The sequence below is a fragment of the Phoxinus phoxinus genome (assembly GCF_949152265.1).
Source record: "Phoxinus phoxinus genome assembly, chromosome: 19".
Taxonomy (NCBI): domain Eukaryota; kingdom Metazoa; phylum Chordata; class Actinopteri; order Cypriniformes; family Leuciscidae; genus Phoxinus; species Phoxinus phoxinus.
In genome coordinates, this window is record NC_136894.1 from 20,000,253 (window position 1) to 20,023,920 (window position 23,668).

The 23,668-nt window shown below is 39.0% G+C and overlaps 1 protein-coding gene across 4 annotated transcripts in view; it reads left to right on the forward strand.

The window, feature by feature from the left end:
• LOC306986612 (cytosolic 5'-nucleotidase 3-like) overlaps positions 1-23,128 on the forward strand; it is an 80,124-nt gene extending 56,996 nt beyond the window's left edge. For 3 of the 4 annotated variants that reach the window (XM_079590020.1, XM_079590021.1, XM_079590022.1), the window contains 4 exons: positions 16,986-17,075; positions 17,378-17,540; positions 22,293-22,493; positions 22,584-23,128. In XM_079590020.1, the coding sequence (XP_079446146.1) occupies positions 16,986-17,075; positions 17,378-17,540; positions 22,293-22,493; positions 22,584-22,691 (562 nt within the window). In that variant the 3' untranslated portion in view covers positions 22,692-23,128. The remainder of the gene's footprint in view (positions 1-16,985; positions 17,076-17,377; positions 17,541-22,292; positions 22,494-22,583) is intronic. The other variant, XM_079590023.1, reaches the window with a different exon arrangement.
• Positions 23,129-23,668: the final 540 nt, after the last annotated feature.

The window sequence follows — 23,668 nt, forward strand, 5'->3', positions numbered from 1 at the left end:
ATATATATATACATACACACACACACACACATATATATATATATATATATATATATATATATATATACATACACATACACACACACACACATATATATATATATATATATATATATATATATATATATATATATATATATATATATATATATATATATATATATATTACTACAAAATTGGTTCAGAGTTGGAAACATCTTGAAAAAAAAGTGTATTTTTCCACAAACTTTGTATGCTTGCAAATTGTATAATATCCAAGGTAAACATTTCTAGTAATTGTGCAGTTAATTCTCATTCGTATTTTCAGAAAGTTTTGCAATATGTAGGCTATCCTCTCCCCAAATTTGTCACTAATAAAACACAAAAATAATTTAAAGAGAATGCTTATATTGACCTTGTAATGAAGCAGGCTAAATCAAAGGAGAAAGCAGGATCTACGTGCAACAGCTTTAATAAATAAACTCAAAACTAGACAGACTTAAACTCGGGAACAGGACTCCGGAACAGAACAAACAACACTACAAAGTCAAGAACCCACAAACACTGACACAAGACACAGGGTTTAAATACAGAGGCAAACAAGCTAAACTAGATAACAAGGGGGCGTGGGTAATTAGAAACACCTGGGGAGACTAATAAACAAGAAAAACTACAAAGGACTACAAAACATGGGACAGAACAGGAAATAACAAAAGTCCACACAAGACAAGGGGAACACAAGACAGGAATCATGGCATAGCCCCCCACTTAAGGAGCGGATTCCAGACGCTCCTCAAAAAAACAATAGTCCAGGAGGGTGGTGGAGTGGAGGCGGACCCGGGGGCGGGATGGAGGGCCAGCGATGGAGCGCGACTTCGTATTTCAGACTCGGAGAAATAGGTGGCTGGTAGCCTAAGCTACACTCAAACGGAGAGAGGCCATGGACGTCACTGGTAACGAGTTATGTGCGTAGAGTTGCTGGCTCCAGGGGAAATGATTCTTGGACACCAAACATCGCAACACTCTCTCTAAGTCTTGGTTGGCCCGCTCGGTTTGGCCATTGCTCTGGGGATGAAATCCTGAAGACAGACTGACGCTCGCCCCCAGTAATCTGGAGTATACACATATGGAGTGGCGCAGCAAGCCGACACTAGAGCGGGAACTTCGGTGTTACCGGCTGGTTGAAGCGAGCACAGAAAGAAACCGGCTCAACATGTAGGCTATAAAACCTAGCGAATGTATTAGTTGTCGCCCAGCCCGCAGCTCTACAGATGTCTGTCAGCGAGGCGCCGTGTGCCAGCGCCCAAGAAGAAGCGACACCCCGAGTGGAGTGGGCTCTCAACCCGGGCAGTCAAGGCACGCCTTTGGTTTCGTAAGCCAAGGCGATGGCATCCACTATCCAGTGAGCCATCCTCTGCTTGGAGACAGCCTTTCCCTTCTGCTGGCCTCCGTAACAGACGAAGAGCTGATCTGAGGTCCTGAGGCTTTGCGTTCTGTCCTTGTATAGGCGCAGAGCGCGAATGGGACAGAGAAAAGCCAGGGCTGGGTCTGGCTCCTTCGAAGGCAGCACTTGTAGGTTCACCCCCTGGTCCCTGAAGGGAGTGGTGGGAACCTTGGGCACGTATCCGGGCCGGGGTCTCAGGATCACGTGAGAGTCAGCTGGGCCAAATTCTAGGCACGATTCGTCAAACAAAAATGCATGTAGGTCCCCCACCCTCTTGATGGAGGCCAATGCAAGCAGGAGTACTGTTTTACAGAAAAATAATGTTTAACTCTGCTGACTGCAAAGGCTAAAAGGGTCTCTGAAGTGCCGAAAAGACCAGAGACAAATCCCAAGAGGGTATAGAGAGTGGATGTGCGGCAATCTGGGAAACATTGTTGTTACTCAAGAAGGCAATGTCCAATCTGCCCCAAACCTCACACGTTTGATAAGAGTCCTGCCCTGAACACATCTACATGACAATTTTCAGTTATAGTAATGGCGTCACCTACTGGCAACAGGATGTGACATGTTTAACACTGTGATGCAGTACTAGCAACATATTAAATATGCCATTGAGTTATAAACATGTTATAAACATGTTAAAACATGCTAGCAATTCTTAGCTAAGTGCTAAAGCATGCTAATGCAATGAAACAGGAAGTTGTTGTTACTGAAGAAGGCAATGTCCAATCTGCCCCAAACTTCACACATTTGATAAGAGTCCTGCCCTGAACACATCTACATGACAATGTTAAGTTAAAGTAATAGTGCCACCTACTGTCGAGAGGAAGTGACACGTTTTACACTGTGATGCATTACTAGCGACATATTTAATATGCCATTGAGTTCTAAACATGCTAGAAACATGCTAGCAACACTTATCTGAGTGATAACGCATGCTATTATCCCCATAATAAAGGACATTTTTGTAACTGACTTTGACATACTCCTCCTATATTTACCTACTTAAATGCACATTGCCCACCGTGCTCGGTCTTCCTAAAGCCACCGGGTGGTGGTGGCATGGGTGCGAGGTCCCTTTCATTGCTGATTGCAGCTTTAATTTCTTTTGTCTCCCTCACTGCACTCTATTAACATTAAATGTTTCAGGGTTGAAACACATCATACAGCTGATAATACTGCATATGTCGCTGCGTGTCATCCACACCAATTACAAAAAACAACTGTAACAAATTATGTAGCCTTTGTTGCTTCAAAGAAAAATAATTTGGACTCACCTATTTGGACACATCACAGAGATTTTTTTCTGAAAGGAATTTTGCCTTTGCCTGTACTGTATCATCAGGCTGGCTATCCGACACTCTCCATATGAAAGATGGGACATTAACACCTATAGCAGGGGTCGGCAACTGGCGGCCCGCGGGCCAAAACTGGCCCGCCAGCAATATTTTCTGGCCCGCCGGATTATTTTGGAAGTCCGTTTTTTTTTTTTTTTTTTTTTTTTTTTACTATAACGGTTTACAAATAGGCCCCGTGAATCAGTGATGCGCGGGATGATCCAAAATGAGCGACGAGTGCCTGCGGTCACCCGCGGTTATGAGTCATCCAAAAATATTTTTAATGATATTCGGGTCGCGGTCGATCGGGTCGTTTGAAATAAAGATGCCAATTAAACCATTGTAATTTATATAGTACTAGACACAATTTTCTATGAAATACATAGGTCTACACTTATTGTCTGAATAACTGCACGAGGATGACGCACGAGCTCAGTCAGAGATGACAGTGGGAAATCCTTATTTACCTTTTGAATGTTGAGCGTGTTTGTAATGCAGTTTTATGTATTTTCTGAGAGCGGGCGGGGGGGATTTTGTTGGGAAATTCGGAGGAGAGACACCTCCTCCGAGAGACGCACACTTCGATTAGACTGGATAAACACATGCAGCATCTTAATTGTTAAGAAAATGAAACGAAATAAATGAATAAATCAAGCCTTTATTACAAAACACAGCATTCAGAAAAATGCGCACCCCTAGTTCCTACGTCTATGGCCCAATATGCGGGCCAGGAAGCGGGTCAATATTTTCTTTCTTTTGTTTGCGGTCCGAGTTGCGGGCGAGTTGAAACCGTCGGTCGGGTGCGGGTTGTTTATACATTGACCCGCGCATCACTGCCGTGTATCATTCGTTCAATCGTTTTTTATTTTTCAAATTAAAACCAAAAATGAAAAACGACTTGTTTTTGAGATTTGAGATTCTGAAAACGAGATCTAAATTTTTAACGCAGGTGAACACTTTTAAGCTTTTACTTTTAAGTATTTTAAGCGGTAGCTGAATTGAACCTTGTGGGAGCGGGACGGAAAAAAACAGTCCCGCGCAGCCCTCTTGTGTCCAGAATAAATAATAATTAAAAAAAAGGAATAAAGTTCAAAAGTTGTACAGTCCATTGGTAATACAATACTAAATCAGATATATGTACAATAACATGTCCAACAATCGATTTAAATAGTAGCCTACATGGGGTTTAATTTATCGTTAATAAGATGTATTCGCGGCATTTTCTCGTGTGCTTAAATGGTCCAGTGGTAGAACTTTCGTCAAGTGTGTAAAAGGTTCTGGGTTCTAATCTGCATTTTTATCGTTTTTTTTTTTTTTTTTTTTTTTCTTCATCAAAACCGATTATGCTCATCAGTGGTTGTATATAAGTAGTAGGGACACGTTTGTATGCATTATATTTTGTGATTTCACCGTAACCAATAGGCCTATTCCATGTAGCTGGCCCGCCATCTACTGGATAAAAAAAATATTGGCCCGCGGCCAAAGTTACTTGCCGACCCCTGACCTATAGGCTATTGTCCTGCACCTAATTGTCTATACTATTCTAATATAGAATTCACAGACAATTGAAAAAGTTTTTGGGGCAAACCTGACCTGTTGAAAAGAGATGGTATTCATCCCTCCTGGGATGGTGCTGCTCTTCACTCTAGTAATTTGGCTTAGAGATAAAACATGACAATCTGGGGCTCAGGTCAGGAAGCAGACAGACTGGCTTAACCGACCGTCTGCTAGCGGCCTCACGTCACCAAGGTCAGATAAATCCCATCACATAGAGACTCTTTCACCTAGAGACTCATCATATAGAGACTGTGTCTGTTCCCCGAATTTGGAAATCCAAGAAAACGTCCAAACCCATCTAAGGTTAAAAATTTAATTGGTGTTCAACAAATAAAAAACGGATATAATACAGATGAGCAAATGATAAAGCTTGGGTTGCTGAATATTTGATCTCTTACTTTAAAAGCGCTAATAGTTAATTATATGATTTCAGATTATAACCTGATGTGCTGTGTTTGACAGAAACCTGGCTAAAACCAAAGATTACATTGCTTTAAATGAGTCAACCCCACAAGATTACGGTTATAAACATGAACCTCGTCTGAAACGCAAAGGAGGAGGTGTTGCTGTAATTTATAGTAATATTTTCAAAACCGGTAAGAAATCTAGTTTTAAATATAATTATTTTGAAGTGTGGGTGCTTAAAGGACAAGTTCTGTATTTTACACTTAAAGCCCTGTTTTTTCAGATAGTTTCTGATGAAATATAAGGGCTAAGATTAAAATTTGGACACATGCTGTTGTCCCCGAGAATTTTCGGTTTCTTTCTTTCGGTTTCTTGAATGCGTTTTAGGAAGGATATTCCAGTGCACCTATACAGCCATTGTGGAGGTGGGGGGGAAAGTGAAAGAAACCGAAAACTCTGAATCTGAAAACAGGGCTTTAAGTGTAAAATACCGAACTTGTCCTTTAATGTAAACATATATAGTGTAAACGATAAATCACGTTTGAAAATTCTGCTGGCTACTGTATACAGGCCACCAGGGTCGCATATAGACTTTATCAAAGAATTTGCGGACTTTCTATCAGAATTAATATTGGCTGCAGATAAAGTGCTAATTGTTTGTGAATTTAATATACACATAGATAATGAAAAAGATGCATTGGGATTGGCATTTAAAGACATTGTAAACTCTTTGGAGTTAGACAACACGTGTAAGGACCTACTCATTGCCGTAATCATACTCTAGATCTAATACTATCACATGGAATAGATGTTGATGCCATTGAAATACTGCAGCAGAGCGATGACATCTCAGATCATTATATAGTCTCATGTAAATTACATTTAGCCAAGGCTGCAAAGCCGACTCCGTGTTATAAATATGTTAGACATATCACTTTTGCCACTAAAGATTGCTTTATTAGTATTTATTATTAGTTTCATAATTTTAGCATTTCTATACTGTTTTGAAAATTGGTCAAAAACATTGGTGCGGATAGATGGCGGACGGATGATGAGTTTTGTGATGAGGTTGCGGATTAAATAATAGCCCATCCGCGCATCTCTAGTAGCTACAGCAGGGTGTATTCCGTTTGAGGAACTCACAAACTGCTAGGAATTACTTTTTTTTTTACTTTTACTTTTTTAAAGAATTATTTACTTAGCATTGGGCCAAATCGCTAACTCCTGCTTGTATTGAAGGAACTTAGAACATGCTTTCAGTCGATCAAGTTTGGTGATCCGAACATGGTGGGTGGGAAGCAACCAGAACATTTGGACATTTGCCTCTTATTGTAGGATGTCAATGGCCTTAGCAACTGGAAACACGGTAGCGGAATATTTGATCATGAGGCAATTTCTACTGGATTAAACCGTGTACAAATAAAAAATGTGCTGTGAGCAGCATAACCTGGCACTAAAAAATACCCAGTGGCACATCCACCAGAATAAACCTGAATGAACCATGTTTAAACCTCTTCCTCCCAGCATCCTAACACAGTGGCTTAAATTGCCAGGCTGTTCACCAAAAAAATTGTGGAACGAACCATTGTCTTTGGATGAATGTCCTTTCTGTAATACACATCACTTAAAAAACACTACAACACTTTACTTCAATATTATAAATAATGGTGAAATTGTAAAAACACATTACTTACACTCACATTACTACACTCACATTACTTAATTATCACCCTGTTACCAACAAATACAAATAAAGCTATTAACACATTGTAGCAACTCATTTGTATCTTAAAAAATAGTGAGATCATTCATAATACATTTTGATAAATGTGGCTTTGATAAAAACACATTGTGGCTTTTCCCAGCAGTCTTTGAACAAACTCAGCATGTGGTTTACTAGGGATGGCTGACGCGAAACTAACGTTCCGAAGCCTTTCGAGATCCCGAAGCGCAGATGTTTCGAAACACTGATCCGAAGCGTGATTCAAAACACCCATGTCACGTGACTACGGCTAAATGAAGCTTCGGAGTGTTTCACAAGTGTTTTTGCGACAGGTGGCATGGTCCGCCGAATCAGCGTTTGATTGACAGGGTCGGGAACAGACCACACAATCGCACATCTGTATAAAAGTGAAGTCAACGCATCTTGACCTCGTGGGTTTTTGTGAGAGGAGTTTGATTTTGAGATAGCGGATTTTTGGTGATATAGTGACATTTATAGTGTGATTTGTTTAGTTATATTTAGGCTTACATTTAAATTTACACATTGACTGATTGGCTAGAGAGAGTATACAGTGACACATTGATAGATAGATAGATAGATAGATAGATAGATAGATAGATAGATAGATAGATAGATAGATAGATAGATAGATAGATAGATAGATAGATAGATAGATAGATAGATAGATAGATAGATAGATAGATGGATTGTTTCTTCCAGGTTGCACTATGTGCTCACAGTCACAACCAATAGGCTGCACTCATTTTGATCTCAAATCTCTTTATTTAACAATGATGAATATATATTTTTCCTTTTCCTTTTTTTTTTATTTCTTCTATTTCAAATTTAGCTTAAAGGGGAACTGAAACGAAATAGGAGGTAAAGGTGATATAACAGATGTGTTATCATTGTTATTTGTGGTAGTAGGACACTTAAAACTGACGAAGTAGTTACAAGGGGGGGAAACAGAGATATTAATTTGTTGTTTTGTTACTAGGGCGCAGCCATCTTGAACTTCAATGGTCCGTGACGTCACTGGCATGGTAGGCTACCTTGACAGCTCCAGCAAAATGGCATCTCAAGAGCAGGTTCAAAAATTGTTATCTGTCAACAAGCGAATATAACACCTCGGATGCCATCAAGGACCGAATAACCTGTTTGCAAAATGACTGTGGCAAAAATGTGACCCGCTCCTGTAAACAAGTTCCACTCACCCCTTAGTTGTTATTGTGATCTTCACCTACACCGACGATTACCTTGCTAAATTAATCCGACATCGGGGGTGCTATCCAATATAAGCAATATCCATCGACGACACCGCAAGATACTTGTTAGTGTGATTTCAGCCGCTTTCAAACTGTGTATGAGAGATGCGGCGCCGCTCCTTGCCAGTTTAAATTTGACGAACGCAAACGACTAAACGCAATGCACAGACAGCCAGCTGTCACAGCACGTGCACTAAACTAAATTCTCTTTATCGTTTTATTGCATTTAAAGTGTCAAAAACACAAGGTTCACATAAACAGTTGGTTTTGTCTTAAAGGTACACTATTCAAGAATTGTACCTTAATATAACAGCTTCAAAGTAATTTTGATGGTAAACAAACTCGTAGTAGGGCGAATCATCCCTATAGCAAGGGGTCGGACGCTGCTGGAAAAACCAGCAATGCAAGTTTGAGAGGTGGCGCCCCCGACAAATCTCGCGAGAATCACGACTTGCTTTACGGCACGACGTCAGATACATCAACAATCTATGAAACGGACTCTATGGAAGACACTAGCAGGCATTTCAGACGTGAATCATGGCAGAGTCGATGAAGAAAACGCGGTCGGAAGAGTCAAGGAAAAGAAAACGAGAAACTGACCACGTGATGAACCGGACAAGAGTCTCACTTGGTCAGGCTTTCACTCGTTGGCGAGAGCTAAAAAGCAGCAATGGATGCAACAGCAATGCTAACCTGCCGTTCTTGTTGATGGACTAGTAGACATCTTCGGAGGCTATGTGTGCCAGTTCGATGTCCGACGCTTTGTAACGTGTTGTGTCAGGAGAATAGGCTCACAGATTACTTATTACAGAGGCCAGACAGACTCATGGAGGCGATTGTCATCTCACAACTTCCACTTTATTCCCCAATCAGACTCGTGTAACTGTCTGTCACACATTCTACAAAAAAAAAATAGGATAAGAATGAGCATCAAACAGAAATAACCCGGCGCCACATACATGGGGTGTTCGAGGCGCACATACAATACAGACTTCCGACAGTTTAACAGGGCGCGCACAGCTCTTAAAGGCGCCACACCTTATTTCCACTCGTAACAACTTTCATCCTACTGAACAGGTACTGGTATACATGGGGAGGGGATCAGGCCTTGAGTGCAGAGACATCTCTGCGTGAGTGGTATTTACGACAGTACAAGTACTCCATCGCTGTTTGACAAAAACGGAATTCCTACATAGTGTACCTTTTAAGTTAATGTAAACGTCTGTAAGAAATTGTGTATGTGTATCAGTATATTCTGCATAACTGTAGTTCTTAAAGTGACAGCAGTCTATATTAGAATCCGTATACGTTTCATTCATACAGTGAAGAGTATGCAGTTTTATTATTTCAGTTTTATTATTTAATTTGATGATTAAATTTCTTACTTAAATGCTGTTTTTAGTGTTAACTTTTACAGTTCCATGTCCATACTGTTAAAATCAGTAAGTTCAGTCAGAGCAGCAGTAGAGTAGCCTGACATAACGTTAGTAGCCTACAGTGGTACCATGCCAGTGACGTCATCGATAACAACAAATGTAAATTTCAGTATTGTGAAAAACTTCAGTATTGTGAAAAACTTCATATATGTTTTGTTTTTAATATTATTTTTGAATTAATTTGTTCACAATTTTAATAACCAACATGTTATCGAATTATATTTTGTTCGTTTCAGTTCCCCTTTAACACTGCCTTTACATGCACATGAACTTTAATGCCATCCCATTCAGGGTTTAATATGGCGTTGGCCCACCCTTTGCAGCTATAACAGCTTCAACTCTTCTGGGAAGGCTTTCCACAAGGTTAGGAGTGTGTTTATGGTAATTTTTGACCATTCTTCTAGAAGCGCATTTGTGAGGTCAGGCACTGATGTTGGAAGAGAAGTCCTGGCTCGCAGTCTCCGCTCTAATTCATCCAAAAAGGTGTTCTTTTGGTTTGAGGTCAGGACTCTGTGCAGGCCAGTCAAGTTCCTCCTCACCAAACTCGCTTATCCATGTCTTTATGGACCTATGCTTTGTGCACTGGTGCGAAGTTGGAACAGGAGGAAGGGGCCATCACCAAACTGTTCCCACTAATTAGGAAGCATGAAATTGTCCAAAATGTCTTGGTATTAAGAGTTCCTATCACTGGAACTAAGGGGCCAAGCCCAACCCCTGAAAAAAAAAAACACACCATAATCCCCCCTCCACCAAACTTTACTCTTGGGACAATGCAGTCAGGCAAGTACTGTTCTTCTGGCAACCACCAAACCCAGACTCGTCCATCGGATTGCCAGACATAGAAGCGTGATTCATGAAGTGGCGTGCTTTACACCACTGCATCCGACGCTTTGCATTGCACTTGGTAATGTAAGGCTTGGATGCCGCTGCTTGGCCATGGAAACCCATTCCACAAAGCTCTCTACACACTGTTCTTGAGCTAATCTGAAGGTCACACAAAGTTTGGAGGTCTTTATTGACTCTGCAGAAAGTTGGCGACTTCTGCGCATTGTGTGTCTCAACATGCGCTGACCCCGCTCTGTGATTTTACGTGGCCTACCACTTCGTGGCTGAGTTGCTGTTGTTCCCAATTGCTTTCACTTTGTTATAATACCACTAACAGTTGACCGTGGAATATTTAGTATTGAGGAAATGTCACGAATGGACTTATTGCACAGGTGTCAACCTATCACGGTACCACGCTTGTATTCTCTGAGCTCCTGAGAGCGACCCATTCTTTAAAAAATGTTTGTAGAAGCAGTCTACTGCCTAGGTGCTGAATTTTATACAACTGTGGCCATGGAAGTGATCGGAACACCTGAATTCAACGATTTAGAGGGGTGTCCCAGTTCTTTTGACAATATAGAGCAGTGTTTCCTCTAGGATTTTTTCCAGCTGTGGTGGCAGGCCCATTTCCCCAGGGGGAGGGGGCGCCGCCCATGAGTGATGTTCCCACGGGCAACGCCCCCTTGCCCCAGGTGTTTAAACCTCCTCTAAGTATTATAATTAGGGATGGGTATCGATTCAGATGTTCCTGATTCGATTTCAATTCGCAAGCTTTCAATTTCGATTCTCGATTCAACTCAATGAATATAGATTTAACACAAAACCTATATTTATAAAAAAGAATTGTGAACATAAGTTTACGAGTGGTTAATTAATAAAAAGAAATTAAGAGCCAGTATATTAAACTCTTTATTATTATTTTAGGTACACTTGGGTACATTAAAACAGAACCCAACCATATATGTCAAATGCATACAATGAATAGACAGGATTTTGATGCAAAATGAAAAATCGATTATTGAAAAAGTCAGAACAGTCTCATGCCTTGATCAAACAGGATCAGGTTATTTTATGTTTAAGATAAAACAAACATAAAATCTCACTGCATTAGAATAACATAGAGGCTGCAAGCCTATGAAGTGTAGGAAAACTAATACTGGCTTTTGGGTGATATATAAATAAATATGGGGAAAAAAATCGATTCATAGCCTTTGAGAATCGATATTGAATTGACCACATTTTAAAAAACGATTAATCGAAAAATAGTTTTTCTAGTTATAATATGAAAGGTTCCAATTTACAGCGGCAAAGCGATTATGCGCATCCCGTGCGCCGAATGATGCACTTGAAGCAACTCGAAGTCACAGCGTGCAGCGTGTCGCATTGAAAAGTTAACCCCCTGGGGTCGGCAAACGCGCGGCCGCGTTTTGCTCGTTTTTTTTTACATAGCAGCAAAATAGACCTAAAATACTCAGTCAGTTTTGGTCATACAGCCTTAAGAAATATGAAAAAAGAAGCTGTTAAATGTCTACTCATCATGACCTTGTTGGATCATTCACGCCCACCTGCATATTGCCTTTCCAAACAAAAAGTGTCTTACAAAATTTAAATCAATCTATTGTTTAATGTGAACGATTAGCCCGGATGATTTTCAGATCATTTTGAAGTAAATACTCTAGCCGACAAGATCCATTAGTCAAAAGTATTGTGGGAATATGTGAAGTTGGTCGTTTGTGGTCTTATATCAGAAAATTTAAGTTTGAGTTTTTTGAATAACCACGCATAAATAATATTCTCTCAAAAATGCAAACATGTACATACATGTTGCTCACATATTATGCTAGCCATGTTCATGCTAAATAGAGTGTAATTACACCTTTGCCATTAATATGTTTATAAGCAACTGAAAAAAATACAAATATCAGGTCATGTCAAAACATCTCAAGGACCCAAAAAACACCTTAGACCCCAGAGGGTTAAAAGCAAAAGCACAAAGCGAAGAGATATTTGATGCTTACTGTATTATATCTATGCAACAGTTTATTGAGCCTTTTCTTTTAACAGTTTTAAATTTCAGTTACAGTGCGCATGAAGAACAATTCATAGTGCTCTCTACTCCAGTGCTGTAATCTAACAGAACTAACGCAATAAACTCCAGTAAGATAAAGTCATTTTATGCAAACCATAGACCTTTATCTACAAATAAAGTATAATAATGTAAACATTGATCTTGGAGAGTGTCATCGTGTTACTCGTAACCGAACGCGACGCGCTGTTTGAGTTCTGAATGGAGAATGACTGAGGAGAGATGAGTTTTCATTAACTTTAACTTAACGACTTCAATATTAATTTTTACCCCACATTATGCTATCGAATGACTTTAGAAGTCTTGGAATATAGTGCACGAAAACTTTATGGTGCTTTACAATGCCTTTAGTGGGGCTTAACAATAACACAATAGTATGCACAATATCGGACCTCACTGAGAAGCTGCAGCCGTGGCGGGAGGATTTTTGGTGTGGCGGCCCACCACGGCAGAATGAATGTAGCGGAAACACTGTAGAGTATAGCAGACTGTCGTCACTCAATAGCTGGCTCTCTAGACAATTGACAACTTTTTGAGGCAGACCTGACCTGTTGAAAAGAAATGGTCTCCATCCCTCCTGGGGTGGTGCCACTCTTCTCTCTAGTAATATGGCACACAATCTTAGAGTTGATACTTCACTAACTGAGGCCCAGGTCACGAAGCAGACAGAGTGGTTAAACCAACTGCTAGCCACATCATGTCACAGAAGTCAGATACTTCCTAAATCATAGAGACTCTTTCACCTAGATTATGATAATATAGAGACTGTGTCTGTTCCCCAAACTAGTAAATACAAAAAACTCCCAAACCCATTTAAGGTCAAGCTAAGATCTGAAAAGTAAATTTAGGATTCTTCACAAATTATCAACTTATCTGTAGTTAGCACACTAGTGGGGTTGTCTTAAAGTAAAGAAAGTTTTTAGGATTTTTTGTTGATTTAGAATGCTTCTGTAATACCCCTTTCCAATCCGTAGTTAAGATAATGTACTTTAGAAATGTCATTCTGTAGTAGCTTTTGTCCTAAATGAGGTTCTAACTGAAATTGCCATCGTTACCAAACAGATAAGATAGGATTCTAAAGTTAGGATCTTTCTGTAATATGCCCCGTGATGAACAAATGATAAAACTCAATTTGCTGAATATCAGATCCCTTTCTATAAAACCACTTATTGTAAATTATATGATCACAGATCATAGCCGAGATGTGCTGTGTTTGAAAGAAACCTGACTTAAACCAGACAATTACATTACTTTAAATGAGTCTACCCCCCAAGATCACTGTTATAAACATGAGCCTCAGAGGTCTAGTCTCAAGTATTCTTTTGAAGTGATGATGTTTCATGTAACTTTATCTACTGTAAGTGATAAATCACGTTTGACATATCAAAAACGTTTAAGCTGGTTGTTATTAAACCTCTCATTAAAAAATCACAACTTGATCCTAGAGAATTAATTAATTACAAAATGATCTTGAATCTCCCTTTTCTGTCAATAATACTTGAAAAGGCAGTCTCCTCACAACTATGTTCCTTTTTAGAAAGAAATTATATCTGCAAGGATTTCCAGTCAGGATTTAGACCGTACTGAGACTGCTCTCATTAGAGTTGCAAATGATTTGCTCTCATCATCCGATCATGGTTGTATCTCTCTATTAGTGTTACTGGATCTTAGTGCTGCATTTGGTACTATCAACCACAACATTCTTTTGAATAGTCTTGAAAATGATGTTGCCAATTAGTGGAATTGCATTGGCATGGTTTAAATCATACTTATATGTCCATTATCAGTTTGTAGCAGTAAATTAAGAATCTAGGACTGCAACTAATGATTATTTTGATAATCGATTAATGTGTAGATTTTTTTGTTGAGTAATCGGATGAAACATTATTATACATTTAAAAGTATTTTTTCAATTAAAAATAATGCCCAATGCTGTCCTATGATGAATAACAAATTTTAAGAATCTATTTCATTTTAGGTTTAACTGATGATTATTGAGTTTCCAGCAGTAGATTCCTGCAAGACTTGTAAATGAGTCAGATCATTGAGAGACTCACCTTTTGTTCAAATGGTTTTCGGAGCCGTTTGCCCAAGCCCATCAGAGCCCAAGCCCATTTGCCTTTTGTTCTGCAAATGGCGTTCGAAGTCCTAGCTCAGACGTTGAAGCATTATGCTGATTAGATTAGCAATACAATAGAGTGAATATGCTGATTGGTTCTGTTTCTCTTGAGCAATCTAGATAGTCTGCCAAACTGGTTTTTGCTGGATAGAATCAACTCCTCCCTGCTTTCGTATGATTTGTTTGAATTTGTCTCCACCCCCAGAAGTCTCCTCCTCCTTAAAATGTATATAGATTGCAGTGTATCCTATTTTAGATCAGACTGTTTTGGAAAACTGCAGACGCGCTCAATAAAGAATAACTTCTGCTTGAACGTGATTCCAACGTCTCCTGGTCTTTGCTTAGAAGAAGGAAAAGTTTCCTACACCTACAAACAATGTATAATTTAATGAAAACTAATATAGTGAATGTATCTTTATGTTGGCTATGCTGTACATTATAAGCAAAATAAAATCGCTTAAAATACAAACATTACATTCTAAATCTAAACCTAAAAACAACTAATATCCATTTTAAAGCATAAATTAAAACTACTAAATTAAAAATGTTGTCAAATGTAATCTTCCAGTTTTATTTACATTGCCATCTTTGACTTTACTTTAAAAAAAAGACAGTACTTAAGCCGTTATTGTAAACTGCTGTGTCACATCAGTAAGTAAATGCAGTTGTCAGTCTCAAACACTAGACAAAAAAGTCCAAACAGACTAGGTGCGTAGTAATCCACAAAATGAAAAAAGGCCCAGACACTATAATGTTGAATGAAGCAAAAAAGGCCAAATTCATGTTGTGACTGAAAGGTTTGCCCTTTTTTGTCAGTAAAGCTGTGGCACTGTCACATTTGTTTTATTTTTTGTTGTAAACAATTTATTTTTGCTTGCTTCTTTTACCCTTATAGTTTGTGGGCTTTTTTTTTTTTTGCATATGCACTTTTTTATGCACTTTTGTATTTACACTAATTGTAATTTGTTATTTACATTTACATTTATTCATTTAGCAGACGCTTTTATCCAAAGCGACTTACAAATGAGAAACAATAGAAGCAATTAAACTAGCAGTAGGACAACAGTATGTAAGTGCTATAACCCTTCACAGTACAATCCAACGCATTTTTTTTATTTTTTATTTATTTATTTTTTATAGAAGAGATAAGAAAGTGTTAGTGTTAGTAGTACTGGATCAAGTGCTCAAGTGCTGCCGAAAAAGATACGTCTTCAGCAGTTTCTTAAAGATGGCTACAGATTCAGCAGCTCTGGCTGAGTTAGGCAGATCATTCCACCAGCAGGGAACAGTCATGGTAAAGGTCCGAGAGAGAGATTTCGTGCCTCTTTGAGATGGGACCACCAGACGTCGCTCACTTGCAGAGCGCAAGTTTCTGGATGGCACATAAGTCTGAATTAATGAGTTCAGGTACAGGGGAGCAGTGCCAGTGGTTGTTCTGTAGGCAAACGTCAGTGACTTGAATTTGATGCGAGCGGCAACCGGCAACCAGTGCAATTTCGTGAGGAGAGGAGTGACGTGTGCTCTCTTCGGCTCGTTGAAGACCACTCTGGCTGCAGCATTCTGGATCAGTTGCAGAGGTTTGACAGTGCAAGCTGGGAGACCAGCCAGGAGAGCATTACAATAGTCTAGTCTGGAAAGAACAAGCGCCTGAACAAGGAGTTGTGTAGCATGCTCTGATAGGAAGGGCCTGATCCTTCTGATGTTGTACAAGGCAAATCTGCATGACCGGGCAGTGCTAGCGATGTGGTCTGTGAAATTCAATTGGTCATCAATTACAACTCCAAGGTTCCTGGCTGATCTTGATGGAGTTATGGATGACGAGCCTAGCTGGATGGTGAAGTTGTGATTAAGTGCTGGGTTAGCCGGGATTACAAGTAGCTCTGTATTCGCAAGGTTTAGTTGAAGGTGGTGGTCCTTCATCCAGCCAGAAATGTCTGTCAGGCAGGCTGAGATGCGAGCGGCTACCGTCGGATCATCAGGCTGGAATGAGAGGTAGAGTTGTGTGTCATCAGCGTAGCAGTGGTAGGAAAAGCCGTGTTTCTGAATCACAGATCCTAGTGAGGTCATGTAGATTGAGAAGAGAAGTGGTCCAAGCACTGAGCCCTGAGGCACACCAGTGGCTAGATGTTGGGTCTTAGACACCTCACCCCTCCACGACACCCTAAAGGACCTACCCGAGAGATAAGACTTGAACGACTGGAGTGCAGTTCCCGAGATGCCCTTCATCTTTAGGATTGACAGGAGGATCTGGTGGTTAACTGTGTCAAAGGCAGCAGACAGATCCAGCAGGATGAGAACTGAGGACTTGGAAGCTGCCCTTGCCAATCTCAGAGCTTCAATTACTGAGAGCAGAGCAGTCTCAGTTGAGTGTCCGCTTTTGAAGCCAGACTGATTGTTGTCCAAGAGGTTGTTCTGCGTAAGAAAGGAGGAGATCTGGTTGAAAACAACTCGTTCAAGTGTTTTTGCGACGAATGGAAGAAGGGATACCGGTCTGTAATTCTCTAGATGTGCTGGATTTAGAGTGGGTTTCTTAAGCAGTGGGGTTACCCGAGCCTGCTTGAATGCTGTGGGAAATGTACCAGTGTGAAGAGATGTGTTTATGATGTGTGTGAATGTGGGTATAACAGAGGAAGAAATAGCTTGAAGTAGGTCAAGCTGAGTAACTGCTTGAAGTAGAATAACTGAGAAGTTATTCTCAGCTGTAAGCATGTGTGTGTGTGTGTGTGTGTGTGTGTGTGTGTGTGTGTGTGTGTGTGTGTGTGTGTGTGTGTGTGTGTGTGTGTGTGTGTGTGTGTGTGTGTGTGTGCAGGTGGACTGAAGCTCACAAGCTCCTTGTGGAGCAGAAGATCAGGAAGGATCATTTGGTTCGAGCTGTTAAAGAGTCTAAAGCCATGCTGAGGTTAGACCATTAACATAAAGGGAAATACTAACATGTGTTTGGAAGTGTTGTGATTAACAGTTCTTGACTAGTCAAATAATAATAAAAAAAATAGCTCTGAAAGTAGATTTCTGAAACTTGAACTAACAGAAATTATTATTGTAACCAGTAGTTTTCTATACTTAATTAATACTAAATGCATGCCCCCTATATGCACAAACTGTAAGAGACTACATTGATTTTGACAATAATATCTAAGAGTGTCTCGTTAGAAGATGATTTCACATGCATGTCAGTAATAATATTGATAATGTGTTTGTCAGGGATGGATACAAGCAGTTCTTTGATCATCTCCATCAGATGTCTGTTCCTCTGCTGATCTTCTCTGCTGGGATTGGGGATGTGTTAGAGGAAGTGATCAGACATGCTGGTGTTTTCCATCCTAATGTCAAAGTCTTCTCCAACTATATGGACTTTAATGATTCCGTGAGTCCCTCATGTTTTTATCAAAATGATAAATAAATTATTATTTAATGTTTAGCTGATATTAACAATTTTTGCCTGTGTATAATCTCTGATATTGAATAGTCATTAAAATGTTAGACAGACCATCTTTTTTTATTTAAAGAACAGTAACCCTTCTAGAGATTTCAGGTAGGACGTACATTTTCCACCAAATAACTTAAACTAATGAAAGCTACATTAATTGTCATATACAACAAGTTACATACAGTCATGGCCAAAATTGTTGGCACCCCTGGTAAATATGATCAAAACTGGCTGTAAAAAATAAATCTGCATTGTTTATCCTTTTGATCTTTCATTCAAAAAAATTGGCAAAATTCTAACCTTTCATTGAAGCAAGAGAATTGAAAGTGGGGCTAAATCACATTATGAAATAAATGTTTTTCTCCAAAACACGTTGGCCACAATTATTGGCACCCTTTTATTAAATACTTTTTGCAACCTCCTTTTGCCAAGATAACAGCTCTGAGTTTTCTCCTATAATGCCTGATGAGTTTGGAGAACACCTGACAAGAGATCAGAGACCATTCCTCCATACAGAATCTCTCCAGATCCATGGACAGAGGAACCAAAAAAATAGCTTTTTTGGCAGCAAACACTTAAGATGGGTTTGGTGCACACAGGGATAAAAAAGTACCCCATGTGTAAAATGAAATACTCTGCTGTATCTTTACTGCTGTGGGCCTAATTTTCTGCCAGAGGTCCTGGACATCTTGTTCAGATACATGGCATCATGGATTGGATCAAATACCAACAGATAAAAAATCGAAACCTAACAGCCGGGGCTAGAAATCTTATAACGGGCCATGTTTGGATCTTCCAACAGGACAGTGATCCAAAAACAAATATCAAAATCAAAACAAAAATGGGTCACTGAGCACAAAACCAAGATCTGCAATGGCCATCCCAGTCCCTGGCCTGAACCCTATAGAAAATAAGTGGGCTGAACTGAAGAGAAGAAGCACCAACATGGATCTGGGAATCTGCAGGATCTGGAGAGATTCTGTGTGGAGGAATGGTCTCTGATCTCTTGTCAGGTGTTCTCCAAACTCATCAGGCATTATAGGAGAAAACTCAGAGCTGTTATCTTGGCAAAAGGAGGTTGCAAAAAGTATTTAATAAAAGGGTGCCAATAATTGTGGCCAACGTGTTTTGGAGAAAAACATTTATTTCATAATGTGATTTAGCCCCACTTTCAATTCTCTTGCTTCAATGAAAGGTTAGAATTTTGGCAATTTTTTGAATGAAAGATCAAAAGGATAAACAATGCAGATTTATTTTTTACAGCCAGTTTTGATCATATTTACCAGGGGTGCCAACCATTTTGGCCATGACTGTATGTATAGGATGCTATAACAACTCTGTTTTCCTCTCGAACTATTTAAGACAAACTATTTTGTTGTGGCAAAAACAATAATTAAACAAACCAGCATCCCAACATAAGAGACATTAAGATTCAAATTGTCCTTAAAATATATTTATTCTTGCAAGAATATTTCCCAGTCCAACCGCAGTCCAGCTGCAGCCGGAGTAAGATGCAGAGGAGTTGTTGGCCAGCAGTTTTATAGTGTTCTTTTCAAAGCTATCTCATCAGCCACTTGTTTAGACAAGAGGAACAATATAAACTTTATGGCTACCCTTAAGACCTCCCCAGGCCAGGGGTCTTCTCACCTCTATAGTCAGAGGTTGCTGCCCAACCACCCTCTGTGTATCACTTCCAGCCATATAAACAGAAAACAAGGTTTTCTGTTCTTGTACTCAGAATACAGATAAAGAACATATGGCATTCATTTGTTAAATCTACTAAAATCAATGAAAATGAAAAATTCCATTACAGACAGTCTGAGTGATACAACATTAAAGTTCAGTAGAAGCATGAGTACAGTGCAGTACTCGTATCAACGACGCCATTCCATTGTTGTCTTTCATTTAAGAAGATTAACACTGACAGAAATTTGCCACGACAAAGCAATTATCCGCAATTCATGCATACAGACATACTGTATGAAAATGTCATGCATTCCTGCTGCATAACTTCAATACTCAAACATTTAATGATCTGTACTGTGACTAATGGTCTTGTACTGTCAATAAGTAAATTAGATTGAGAGCTCATTTCAATGGAAAAGTAAGCTGTACATGTGGCTCAAAAACGTTAGTTCCAGAAAACACTTTCTGAAACTATCAATATTTTTTAAAAGCATTTTTACAATAATCAAGTTCAGGACATTTATTAGCATCAATATCATGAAGAGCATCACAAATCAATGTTTACACCAACAATACCAGTTACAAGTAGTGGTCGAACCAATATCGTTTTTTTCTTAGATGGCTGATGCAGATATCTTAGAGAGGTGGCTGATGGCCTATATATATGTATACTAATATATATGTGACCGATCACAGAAAGTCAGTTCTGGGGCATTTTGAGTTATTCACAGATTCTGAAAGTGTAGTCTCGAAGCTTTCCAACGATGTGTAACACATTGAAATCTGATAATATTTGGAGGTAGGCACTCAAAAAAGCTCAAAGTGGAGAAAACGGCCTCTAAAGATTGTGCAGTTCTCACCTCTCTCTGCTGCTGGGAGTGAAAATAGGGCTCAATAACATCTCATTTAGATAAGCCATACCCCCTGTAAAGCTGTAAAGCACAGGGGGGAGCAAAAAGGTCAGGAAAATGTGCCATCAAAGAAAAAAAAAAAAGTTTGCAAACAGGTAATATATAAATAAATGTCTCTTAGCATCTACCGATAAAACTGTATAGGCAACTCTTTTGATATCAGATAGAGCCGGCTAGAGCGCTTCATAATATGTAGCCACGCTGTTGGGCTGGGCGATATGGACCAAAAGTCATATCCCGATATATTTAGGCTGAATATCGATATACGATATATTTCCCAATATTTTTTCCGCAAAGTGAGAGAAAATGTTTAGTCAAAGTCAAAGCCAAATATGGACTTCACTGTATAAATTATACATTGATTCTTATTAAAGTTACTATTAAAGTTCTCAGTCAAGAGCAGTGTGTGATTTCCCATGTGTTTTGTTGTTTTATTAACATTAAATGGATAGTTCTCCCCAAATGTTTAATTGTCATCATTTACTCTCTCAAGTTGTTTTAAACCTGAATAAGTTTCTTTCTTCTGTTGAAGTTATTTGGAAGAATGTGGGTAACCAAACAGTTGATGTTCCCCAGTGACTTCTATATTTATTTCCTATGGAAGTCAATGGGGACCAGCAACTGTCTGGTTACCCACATTCATTAAAATATCTTCTTTTGTGTTCAGCACAAGAAATAAATTAATACAGGTTTGGAACAACATTAGAGTGAGTAAAGAATAACAAAATGTTTATTTTTGGGTGAACTATCCCTTTAAGGACAAGCGGCATCATGTTTACTATTAGGGCTACAGTCTCTTTAAGACCTTCAAGCGACGCGTCTAATATGTACGCATATGACAAGCAGATTTCTCTCAATTTTCTCGGTTTGCTTTCAGTTTAGACATAACCAACTTTCTTTATGTAAACATTGAGTGTATTTGACAGTATTAGCTCAAAAAGACTCGAAAGATAACTTAGTCCAGTATCCAGGCACTGTTAGACAGGCTTTTAGTGCATGTGCGCGTCGGGTGTTTGCACTCAGATAAGCGCATGTTAGAACAGCGCATCAGCAGCGAATTACATGTTTAAAGGTGCAATGTGTATTATTTCTGAGGATCTATTGACAGAAATGCAATATAAGATCTATAACTATGTTTTCAGTGGTGTATAAAGACCTTACTTAATGAACCGTTATGTTTTTATTACCTTAGAATAAGTCATTTATATCGACATAAGCGTGGGCACTTCTATGAAGTTCGACATGTTGTGACGTCATGTTTCTACTGTAGCTGACAGCGAACAAACAGCGCTACAGAGCGCGTTTCGTCACTAACTTGAATGAGAAGCAGCAGAAAAAGACGCCGCAGAATTCCGCGAAAATGAATGACCACAGATATTGTATAGAAAAATAAGGGAGAAATGAAGGCAAAAATCACGGGTCAACATCGGTGTGGCTTTTCACCGATGGAAGGGTCTTATGAGGGAAAAACTTTAGCATCCATCTTTTCACATGCAATAGAAAGTCACTCTGTGTGCATCTCACAACAGTTCCTATACGAGCGATTTATAGATTACCATGACAGAATATCCTAATTGAAGATAGTTAACTCCACATCAGCAACATACATTCATCAACTAACCTTTCAGAGACGTCCTGTTGCATTTTACATGTTGTCACTTCTTCTTGAGTATCTCCATCTTTGTCTGACTCCGTGTTGACAATGGCAGAACAGTTTCTGTCATTTTAGTGTGTCTGCGTGAGGTAATAGCAGCTGCTAACACACAAGCTCTTGAAACCCCGCCCTCTGTGTAGCTCATTTGCATTTAAAGGGCCAGGCACAAACCGGTGCGTTTTTGCAAATCCTCAAACAGTGACAACTTTAACATGCTTTATAAAAATATCTGTGGGGTATTTTGTGCTACAACTTCACACACACAAACTCTGGGGACATCAGAGATTTATTTTACATCTTGTGAAAATGGCATTTTACCACCCCTTTAAAGGTTGCCATAATGGTATTTGCTTCTGAAAATTACAGCATAAATCGCAAAACACCACATCACATTATTAAGTTAATGTTCATCAGTGTGACTAACTGTGGGCTTTGCAGGGTGTTTTGCGAGGATTTAAAGGAGAGCTAATTCACATCTTCAACAAACGGGAAGGAGCCGTGCTCAATGTTGAACACTTCAAAGAGCTCCAGAGCCGCTTTAATGTCCTGCTGCTCGGAGACTCTCTCGGGGATCTCAACATGGCTGATGGAGTCATGAACTTACAAAACATCCTGAAGATCGGATACCTCAATGATAAGGTAATAAAAAAATGGAAGCACACTTTAATAAAAAGAGGGGAAACACTTTGTCTAAAAAAAAAAATTATGTTTTTCTTTTTTTTTTTTCAGGTGGATGAGAGGAGACAGTCATACTTAAACACCTATGATATCATCCTGGAGAAAGATGAAACCATGGATGTTCCCAATGCCATTCTGCTATACATCACAGGACAATGAACTTAGAATTATATTGTTCAGATCTCCAAGATAAGGACATACTTATCTTGATGTTCTTGGTGTCTCCCTAAACATGTTAATATAATTAACTTGATGTAGCACAATTAATATTACAATCAATTAACCTGTTTGTCCAGTAAACACTCCGTATTAATAATCTTTCAACTCTCAGAAAGGATTTTTTCGTGGCCACAACTTCTTTTTTTATATAATTGTGTTTATTGAATTTTAATTTTAAAACAAATATAACAAGGAACCACAAAAAAACCCCACTCAAAACAAAAAGGAACACATATAGCTCAGATTTCTATATAATACAGGACTAAATAAAAATAAATAAATAAAAATGGCAAAAAAGATGAAGAATAGGACAAAAGAAGATTCAATATCCACAGAATAACACAATTACCATATTCCTTGTAATATAATATGTCAAATATGAGGTTCCAAATAGTCTATATATGTGATCCAGAGCTTATAAAATTGGCCTATTTTCTGATGTAATAAATAATTATGACGCTCCAGTGGAATCAACTCTAAAATAATCTTATGCCAACCTTTAAGTGACGGAGATGTATCACTGAACTAATTCAGTAAAGTATATTTCTGGCAGCAAAAGGTAGAATATTATACAATTTCCTATTAGCAGATGCAGCAATGCATCCATTAGGCATAACCAACACCAATGAGACTGGGTCAAAATCCAACCGAATATTAAAGATCGCTTCCATTTCCCCCAGCACCAAAAACCAATACCTCTGCAGTCTATTACATGACCATAAACAATGCGCTAAAGTACCTCTTTACACATTTTAGACACATAGGCGATAAAGAGGAGGTTAAAAAAAAACCTAGCAAGTGTTGCTTGAGTAATTAGTGTTGGGTCTGAGTCCACCTTTGTCGAGTCCGAGTCAAGTCCGGCCGAGTCCCCAAAGATTAAAATTATTTGAAATTGACCTTTTACAAAGAGCCGCCCC